General features: G+C 41.0%; 2 protein-coding genes across 3 annotated transcripts in view; both read left to right on the top strand.

Annotated features, from left to right (window-relative positions):
- Window positions 1-10,000, top strand: part of LOC118447645 (uncharacterized) — a 134,895-nt gene that overhangs the window by 110,075 nt on the left and 14,820 nt on the right. The gene's annotated exons all lie outside the window — the stretch shown is intronic.
- The window catches only part of LOC118447553 (uncharacterized), a 90,750-nt gene continuing 82,978 nt past the window's right edge, over window positions 2,229-10,000 (top strand). Inside the window, exon 1 of the mRNA XM_035879696.2 lies at window positions 2,229-3,785. Coding sequence (XP_035735589.1) covers window positions 3,731-3,785 — 55 coding nt within the window. The 5' untranslated portion in view covers window positions 2,229-3,730. The remainder of the gene's footprint in view (window positions 3,786-10,000) is intronic.

The following is a 10,000-nucleotide window of genomic DNA, read 5'->3' as shown; positions in this document are numbered from 1 at the left end:
AACTATCGAACGCTAAGCGTAATCATCTCAACGAAATGATACATATCGATCGCGATATATCGAGCTCGATACTATATACCTCGATACTCTTGCAGAGAAAGAAGCGCTACTCTTCTTCTTTGCACCTTTGGCACGCACCTTTCGTCGCTAGCAACATACATATGGCTTACCACGCCCTCGCGAAACAATGTGATGGTTAACAAGCTCTCTCTCCCTCTCTCTCTCTCTCTCTCTTATCCATGATACGTATATAGTTAACTTATATCGGTGGCAATGCTTTCTGTACCGGTATTCGCACTCCCATTTCTGTTCTTCTCTCTCGATAGGATAGGATAGGACTTTCGATCCCTATCGTTCCTTAGAAGTCGTTCATCGCTACTCTCAGTCCGCCATAGCTGAGCCATTCGTCGCTAGTCGTAGTTGAAAGGAATGCGTCGCACGCAGACCATCAATTTCAGAAGGAAAAAAGAAACGGGAGCCGGGTACCGTGATGATCGTCCTGCGTGGGTAATGATAGGCGTGCCAGATAGATTACGGTCAGCGAACGTTAACTTTTCTTTTTCTCTTCGATCGCAAAGTTTTCTCTCTTGATAAGATAAAAACCGGTGGCAAATGACAGTCGAAAGATATTTTAATTGAGGATGAGCATGATACGAAAGGGGAAGTATGTAAGTAAGTAAGTAAGTAAGTAAGTAAGTAAGTAAGTAAGTAAGTAAGTAAGTAAGTAAGTAAGTAAGTACATTATCCAGAAGATAAAGAATTCTACTATAATTCTTTCTCTTGTTTTTTTTTTCTTCTTAATTCCAATAAATATTCGAAAAAAGAAATGGTAAATTAAACATTTCGTAGTTTATCATGAAATAAATAAATCCACGATGATGTTTCGTATTTTAATAAATTATTGAAATGACGTAGATAAGACAGAATCGATTTTACAGAAAGATGTTTGAAAACATTTAATAATATAACAGGACAATTGTTCTCGATTATATCTCTCTTTACGGGAATCCAAATATCGAAGTTTCGGAGCATCTAAAATTGATTGGTCGAAGTTGATCGTAATCGAAGGGGCATAATTTTTGATCGAACGAGAACGAAAGGGAAAAGTATTGATTCAAATTCGATTATGACTTTCTTGAACGAAGAAGTTTTACGTATTTTTTTTCGAAGAAACGTAAAAACAGAAAGAAAACTTTGCCGTCGAGTTTGAGTCGAAGTTTAACTCGTCTCGAGGTTGAATTCGCGATTTGCGATTGGCAGTAGCAGGAACAGTATCAGCAGCAGCACCAGCAGCACCAGCAGCACCAACAGCAGCAGCAGCGGCATCAGCAGCAGCAGCAGCAGCAGCAGCAACAGCAGCAGCAGCAGCAACAACACCACCACCAGGAACGGAGCAACGGGAGAGAAGCAACAGGAGCGAGCGCACGGCACCACCTCCACTCTCCGTTCGCTACCACCTCTTCTTGCCTCTTCGTTCGCAGGCAACGCGGTGCACCTCGCCATGTGACTGATTCCCCTTCTCCGCAGGTTGACGAGCGGTGGGCCTGCCTACCTGCCGCCCGTTGCCCCGCTCCCATTACGACGCGGACTCTCGCGGCAGGTGCACCAACCTAAGTGCCACTCCGCTTACCTGCGTCCTGTGCCTACCGAGGCAGAGTAGTGTGTCCGGTGCTCTCAGCTTCTCTTTCCTCTTTCTTCTCCCCTCCTTTCTTTCCCTCTCTCTCTTTCTCTCTCTCTCTCTCTCTCTCTTTCTCTTTCAGTCCATCCCTACCTGTCTTCGTTCGTTGAGCTGTCCTCAAGCCCTCCTTCCTTTCCTCCCCTTCTCCCTCTCTTTCTCTCTGTCTCTCTCTCTCTTTTTCTCTCTCCCTCTCACTCTTTCTCTCGGTATCTTCTGTTTCTCTTTTTCTCTTTCTCTCTATATTTCCTCGCCTCTTACCGTCCATCCCCTTCGCCGTCTTACGCAGCAGCAGCAGTGCCGTGTGGTAGTGTCGTGTCAACCCGCGGTACATCAACGATCGCCCGGGATACGAGGAAAGGATCATCGATCCTCGACGGAGGACGGTCACGCGAGATATCGCCGGGTCAGCACCTTTCGAGAGAGGAGAGTGTCGTGTTATATATACTTATATATATACATATATATATATATATATAATATATATATATATATCTCTCTCTTTCTCCTTTTTTTTCTTTCTACCTTCTTCCCTCCCTCTTTTCCTTTTCTCTCTTCCTTTTTTTCTTTTTTTTCTTTCTTTCTTTCTTTCTTTCATTCTTTCTTTCGTACGCGTGTCACACCCGGTCTCGAGGAAAGTCGGATTCTGACTTTTCGAAGGAATAGCCAGGATTCACGCGAAGACACATGCGGGATTCGAGATCAGTTCGTGTCATTAAAGGGGAATGGATCGTGGATCGTGTTTAATAGAATGATGCGTGATCCTCTTGAGATATAATAGATCGCGAAAAAAATTAGTGGAGTAAGAGAAAAACGGAGAAGAAAGAAGAGAGACGAGGACAGTTAACGAAGACAATTAACGGGTACAGTGAAGTTGTCAAACGTCATCCGGTGGATTTTTATTTCTCTCTTTATTTCTCTCTCTCTCTCTCTCTCTCTCTTTCTCTCTCTGTATTTCTTTCTATCTATCGTTCAGTGTCTATCATTGACATTTCCGTGACATTTTAAACAGTGTGCGCGTGTTTCGAGACGAGCGAGCGTAACCCGCGGTCGCGCTTGCGCGAGAAATCGTTCGCTCGTTTGTCGCATCGAATCCTTTGAAAAGAAATAATCGTAGGAGTGAGTGAGAGAGAGAGAGAGAGAGAGAGAGAGAGAGAGAGAGAAAGAGGAGTTAAGGAAGAGTTAATTGGAAGAAATTAATCGTATATAGGAAAAGTGGAAAGAGAGAAGCGGGAGGGAGAGAGGAGAGGAGAGAACGAGAGAAGAAGGACAAAAAAAAGAAGAAAAAGAAGAAGAAGAAAAAGAAAGACAAAGCCATAGAGAGAGTTGGTGGGATATTATTCGATGACGCGAATTCCGTGCCTTATCGGCTTCACGGCTGACGCCGACGGCTTATCGCCGGCGTTATCTGGCTCACCGCTGCTCTCTCGGAACCCTTGCGTGTCCTCGAGCAGAGAACTTTAAGCGTTTTCGTTGACGGCTGGGTTGCTTTAAGAGATCGTCCAAACAAAGTTTCTCTCTTCTTTTCACTCTCTCTCCCTGTTCCTTTCTCAACGATACATTACATTTTTCCCTTTTATAATCAATTTTGATGTATCTACTCGCGAGTGTGTTTTCGTACGTTTCTTGAGCGGAAAAATGAGGATACAGCAATAATTCTTGAAAGAAAAAGAAAAAAAAAGGAATAAGAAAAGAAAAAAGAAAATAGAAAGAAAGAAAGAAAGAAAGAAAGAAAGAAAGAAAAAGAAGTGAGCAAGAAAGGCATAGAAAAAAGAAGAGAAAGAATAGAAAAGCGCGGACGATGCAACTTGAACGACGCGCTCGAACGATCGTATTCTGACGTTCAACAGGTGTGTTCGCCTGTGAGGTGACTCGCGAGCGTGCGACAACAAACGAGTGTCGTCGTCGTGTAACCATCACGTAGCCTCGCGTTTTTCGCTGGAAGGCATAACGAAAGAGAGGAGGAAGGGCCGAGAAGGCTCGAGTATCGCCGTGAATATTCTCGAGGTCGAGTCTCGTCGAACGGATTGGAGATGTCCGCGGGTTGTTGAGAGAATGAGGGAGCTGGACACCGAGAGTCCTGTCGTCTGGCCGGCTTGGTGTTACACTGGTGAGTTCTTAAAGCGAAACGAGAAAAAGCATTATCTTTTCTTTTTCTTTACACTCTCCTTGCTTTCTTTCTCTCTCTCTCTCTCTTTCTCTCTATTTATCTATATCTTTTTTTCTCTCTCTCTTTCTTTATTTCGTTATTCTTTCATCAGCAAGAATCTCGTTACGTTACCAACCTTCTCGTTTCAAACTCTCATAATCACCGATGGCAACGATAGGGACTCGTAAATCTGTTCTGCGTCAAGGTAACCCATCTTGGCGCCATTGAAAGGCCACTCTCGTGAAGCCATAGACACGTCAACGATATTATATCGAGAGTGCTTGTATATAACAGGATGGTCAATTCTCCCGTTTATTTACGTAAAATTATAGAACTCGAGCACTTCGATGTAGGCGTCATATAGCGTCGCCATGGAATTGACAATCGTTGCGATTCATTTTCAATTGAAAATTTACCTTATCTTATTTTTCCTCCTTATACCTTATCGATGAAAAATCTAATATAGTTTTTAAAATTACACGCATATTTATTTATTTATTTATTTATTTTTTTATTTATTTATTTATTTATTTATTTATTTATCCATCATATTTGAATCTATCGTTTCGAATAGGCGTTTAAATTTTGCATTATTTCATTTTGATCTAAGAAAGTATTCCTTCGGTAAAGGGCCTTTAACTGTACAGGGTGCGAGCCAAGGAGACAGGAGCGAATCACCGAGGGTGTAATTATGGAGCTCGATCTTGACAATTAGGAGCCCTCCGAGGCGAGCGGTAGCGAATGGGCTTCCACTTAGCTTCCGCGACTTCCACCCTTCTTATCTCGTCCGATCGACCTCCGTTATTCGTCGGTATCTTCTAATTAAGAGGGAACCTGTAGATTTCTTTCGCAATAAGACTCTCCCTCTCCTCTTCTCTCCTCTTCCCTTCGATCTGATCCCATCACTATCCGAAATATAGTTACCCTAATCGTCGATCGTGCCGTTTCTTAATTCGGAGATACTATTGTCTTTCGAAGTGCCGATTTCTCTCTCTCTTTTCCTCTCTCTTTCTCTCTCTTTTTCTCTCTCCCTCTTTCTTTATCTTAACTTTCAACGAAGATAGAGATTCGGGTATTGGTTACAACGAAGTTTCATAGGTTTCACCCAACTATGGAAAAGCTCGCGGAGAAAATCGCGACTCTCGTCGGTGTCACGTAAGTCGACGTGATTTGGCGACCGAGTCGATCGTCGGCGATTAACTGAAAGAATTCGTCTTGGTACAATGGCGAGGTAATCGGTGAACGGTGTATCGTGAACGTGCAACAAATGCCATTCTCAAACGCGATCTCTAATGGGTATTAACCCATCGTAGCCGTCTTTGAGTCAGTTGAAGAAAGAAGAAAAAAAAAGAAAAAGAAAAAGAGAAAAAAAAAAGAAACGCTCCTTTAATCTCATCGTCTATCTTCGCTATTATCTCTTCTCACCGAATATGATTGCTTTTTGGTTCGTATTTTTGATTTGCGAAATCGTTGCTTTCTGAAATCGCTTGATTCTTGAAAATTTATAACGAACGGAAATCTCGGAACGTCGAACTAAATGGAACGACTTTATGGACAGAGTTATTGATAAAAGTCGATGAGGTTGATATCTCGAAGCGATAAGAATGGTTTCGTGTATCGAGCTTGAAAGATTACGACAAGGTGTTCTCTCTCTCATCTCGGTGACTTTATCTATTGGTTCGTGAACATTCTTTAGACTCTCTTTCGCCTATTTATCATTTAGTTTAAAAATCTCTCTCTCTCTCTAAGGTAACAACGATAAAGACGAGGGAAGAAGAATCGTTTATCGATATTTTTTTCTTTTCTTTTTATATATATATATATATAGCTAAGTCGTTCTTTCTTCCTTTATCTTCACGTTTATATTTATATTTATTTTTATCTTTGTCTTTTCTTTTCATCGTCGTCATCGTCGTTGTTCTCCTTCTTCTTCTTCTTCTCCTCCTTCTAAGATCGTGTCTTCTCTTTTAAAGAGTCACAGGAGTTAAATATTGGCTGTCGTTCAAAACACAAACGTGTGTCTCCTTGAAACAGCGGACAGTTGTCTTCTGTGCTTTCAGCCGCCATTCGCGATTGACTTATTTATGGGCCACAAAGTATCGGCTGTGTGGCCGACTTGGCTATCGATCTCCTGTTCCTAAGTTCCACGGTTAACCACGAAAGAGATTTCGATGGAGACGACGAGTTAACGTTGTCTCCTTGTATTTTTTCTCGTCGAGTGGATGCTTGACACCAAAAAAGAAGAAGGAACAGAAGAAGAAGAAGAAGAAGAAAAAGAAGAAAAAGGATATAAGCTATATAATGTTGTCTATATCTATTAGACTCTATCATATCCGCTTTCTTAGAATCCTAATGAACGTACGTTATCCTTGGAAAAAAGAAAAATGAAAGAAAAAAAGAACGAGAAGACAGATTTCAAGCTTAAAAGCAATGCAAGCTGATCATTTTTGTCCGATAACTAAATTGATTTCGACGCGAAATGAGAATATCATTTCGATCACGTAAGTCGAGCGTGAAAGGAAGCTGTGAGAACTCAACCAGCGACGTTGTAGAGTGTTTCTACGGGGGGAGGGGGAGGGTGAAGAAGGAAAGGAAGAAAAAAAAACGAAAGAAAGAAGAACAGAAAGAGAAAATAAAAAGAAAAAGAGAAGAGAAAGAAGAGAAAGGAAGAAAGAAAGAAAAGGAGAAGGGGAATGAAAAAAAAAGAAGAAAAGAAAATAAGGAACTAGGGAATAAGAGAAAGATGGAGGAGGCATTAGTGAGGCCGGGCACGATTTTTGGGCTTCAGTAGTAGAAGGATTGCCGCGGAGTAACAACGGCAAGAGAAATACTGGAGAATGGGACGAAGGGAGACCCTTCGTGTTCGCAGCCGCGAAATAACGTCGGTGGTTTGTGGTTTTTCATACGTGCAAGAAGTCACAACGGGTGGACGGGGCGCTGGATCGTTGGACGCGCTAAGCCAAATGCCTCCACGAACGAATGAGAAGAGAAGGAGGAGGAGAAAGAAAAAGGAGGAGGAAGAAGAAGTAGAAGAAGAAGAAGAAGAAGAAGAAGAAGAAGAAGAAGAAGAAGAAGAGGAGGAAGAAGAGGTGCCTTTTGTTCCCACCTTCGGACGCGGCTTTCTCGACGCGGTCTGCCACTTTTTCTCAGCACTCTCTTTCTCTCTCTCTCTCTCTCTCTCTCTTTCTCTCTTTCTCTTCTTATTCCACGACTACGTTTCTTATTTCTTCTCCTTCTCGCTTGATGTTTCTCCTTCTCCTTCTCCTTCCGGTGGTGGTGTTGCTGCTGCTGTTACTACTGCTGCTGTTACTGCTGCTCCTGCTGCTGGTGTTACCAGTGCCCTTTGTCTTGAGGAAACACGATTAGGAATCTTCTTGGTGCAATTTTGAGGCGGCTCCTGCTTCCGTCATAATGGCGTCCCTATTAGTCTCCCGAACAGCGGGCGAGTCAACTCTTAACGAACGTTCTTTTCATTTTCTTCTTTACCTTTTCTATTATGAACGACCTTTCTACTCGAGCTATGCCAATATCAATCACAGGACAGGTAAAACCGAGAATTGACAAGTCAGTTCATATCCATTCAGTATAATATATAAAAATGTAAGGAAGATCGATTGAGGAAGTCGAACGTTTCTTTCGTCGAAGAAATTAGGTATTAAAAGAAGGAGAGAACGAGAGAAAGAGAGAGAAAGAGAGAGAGAGAGAGAGAGAGAGAGAGAGAGACTAAGGGGGAAGTCGGTCGCGCACGTGCGTAAGTACGAATCCCGGCGCCCCTGTCGTTCCAACAGGTGACAGGGGGAGTCCTTAATCGTCCTGCGACGTTTTCATGCCTCGAATCGCGCAGCGTCACGTCGCTTAATTGCCCGTGCGAATCGTTGAATGCGCTCTGTACTCTTTCTCTTCTTCCTTCTTTCTTTATTCGCTTATCTTTGGGAAAACAACTCTTACGTTGGGAGAAGAGCGAAAGAAACCAAGGATTGTTATTATTATTATTACACTGAAAGAGAAAGAGAAAGAGAAAGAGAGAGAGAGAGAGAGAGAAAGAGAGAGAGAGAAAGAATCAAGGAGACGATAGACACATCGATAACGAGCTATCGTAAGAAAAGAGAAGGTAGAGAAGAAGATAGATAGAGAGAGAGAGAGAGAGAGAGAGAGAGAGAGAGAGAAAGAAAGAAAGAGACAATAAAACGATAACGTTTCTTATCCTTCTCATAGAAAGTCGAGACTCATTTCGAAAAGTCTTCGAGCTAAAGAAGAAAGCAGGTGCATCTCGTATATACGATTCGCCTTTAAAGAAATCATTCTCTCTCTCTCTCTCTCTCTCTCTCTCTCTCTCTTTCTCTAGCTTTTCATTCTTGGTATAATAAAAATCATTAGAACGTTACTGTATATGTATCGATCTCCGATAGAAACTGGACTCCTGATTCGATCGATCAAATGAAATAAAAGAAGAGTAACATTATTACCGTGAAGTAAATAAGTATGAGATAAAATTGAATGATCGTTCGATGGATCGTAGAACGATTTTATTGTTTTTCTTTTCCTTTTTGTTTTCTTTTTTTTTTATTTTTTTCTTTTTTTTTTTTTGTTTTTTCCTGAGAATAATTAACGAACCGACGTAAGTGTACAGAGTCGGAAAGTCAAAGTCAAAGTCTTTGCAAAATAGCTTCCGGCCTTATGTGAGATATTTGTAAAACTTGTAACGATCGAGGCACGGCACACGTTGCCTATGAAAATGCAAATGATCTCTATCTCTATCTCTATCTCTATCTCTATCTCTATCTCTATCTTTCTCTCGCACGTAGATAAATGTTTTTTATTACGATTCCAACTGTCACCGTTGATAACCACGGGCGTGAATAATCTGCTCGTAAAGGCTTCTTTTAGCTATCTCGAAGAGACGTGAATTTTCTGAGATCTTTATCACTTCTAGGATAGTAGAGGGATGCTGTCGATGCTGGTAGCGCCGTCTTTGCTTTCTTCGTCTTCGATCATTTCTTCCGTCTGTTTTTCTAACGAGATATAACTTAGCCGAATGGATTTCATAGATTTCAAAAAACAAAAAAAAAAAAAAAGAAAAAGAAAAAAAAGAAAAAAAGGAAAGAAAGAAAAATGAAAAAAGAAATAGAAAAAAAGCGATGGAAAGAAAAAAAAAAAAAGAATTTCCGTACCTTAGCCAGATAATAATATTCCCTTGATTTGCATCACAGTAATTCGTGTCACGGCGATAGAAGGAGGTTGACCATAAAACGGTCATCATTCTCTGCAATATCTGTCCCCGTTCAACGATACTTTTCGATTTATTTTAAGGGATATTCCTTAGAATCGCGAGGCAAAGCATATCGTTGTATTATAATTTATCGTCGCATGTCGTAGATCAAACGATAGATTGAAAATTCTTTCTCTTACGTTCTACGATCCTTCGTTTTTTTTTCTTTTTCTTTTTCTTTCTTTCTTCCTTCCTTTCTTTCTTTTCCATCATTTGCAATGACGAAAGTCATTGATTTTTATTTGTTATTATATATATATATATATATTTTTTATATTTTTTTTTTTTTTTTATTTATTTCCTTTTCTTTTTCTTCATTTTTTTTTTCGTCTTCTTTCCTACATAAACGTACGAAGAGAGATATGGAAGAAGAACTTTGTAACGGCGAAGAGTAGCCAGCCCCAGCCAGTCGATTCTAAGGAACGAACGCTAGGGAACTTCGTGACTTTCGAGAATATCGTTAGAGACATTGCCTCGACGTAGGCGTCTGCCTACCAAGTACGCTAAGCGTGGCTACCGAGAGCGGCGGCGTGTCGGTATGACGACCCAGACGAGACGTCGTTCGGAATACGAAACGTTGCCCTTCTTGTTCTCAGTGAGGCCCCCGTTCTCCTCCTGTCAGAAATACGCTTGTCGGTTGACATCGAAGAGAGGACTATGTACTTACCTATCTACCATTCGATCCGTCGTATTTGAACTTTGTTTTCTTTTTTCCTTCTTTTTTCTTTTTTCTTTTTTCTTTTTTCTTTTTTTTTTTTGGTTTTTGTTTATACGCTCGTTCGCTCATTCTTTTTTGTTCTTTCCCTCCCCTCCTTTCTCTTATTTAAATACCCATTTACCATGTACGATCACGCGGTAAAGAAGATAATCGTTGAAATTAATTATAGATTTGTATGTCTTATATGTC

This window comes from Vespa mandarinia, chromosome 8 (genome assembly GCF_050613455.1).
Source record: "Vespa mandarinia isolate Hongniang chromosome 8, ASM5061345v1, whole genome shotgun sequence".
Lineage (NCBI taxonomy): Eukaryota > Metazoa > Arthropoda > Insecta > Hymenoptera > Vespidae > Vespa > Vespa mandarinia.
The sequence above is the reverse complement of the archived record's forward strand: the minus strand, read 5'-3'. Positions and strand labels throughout refer to the sequence as shown.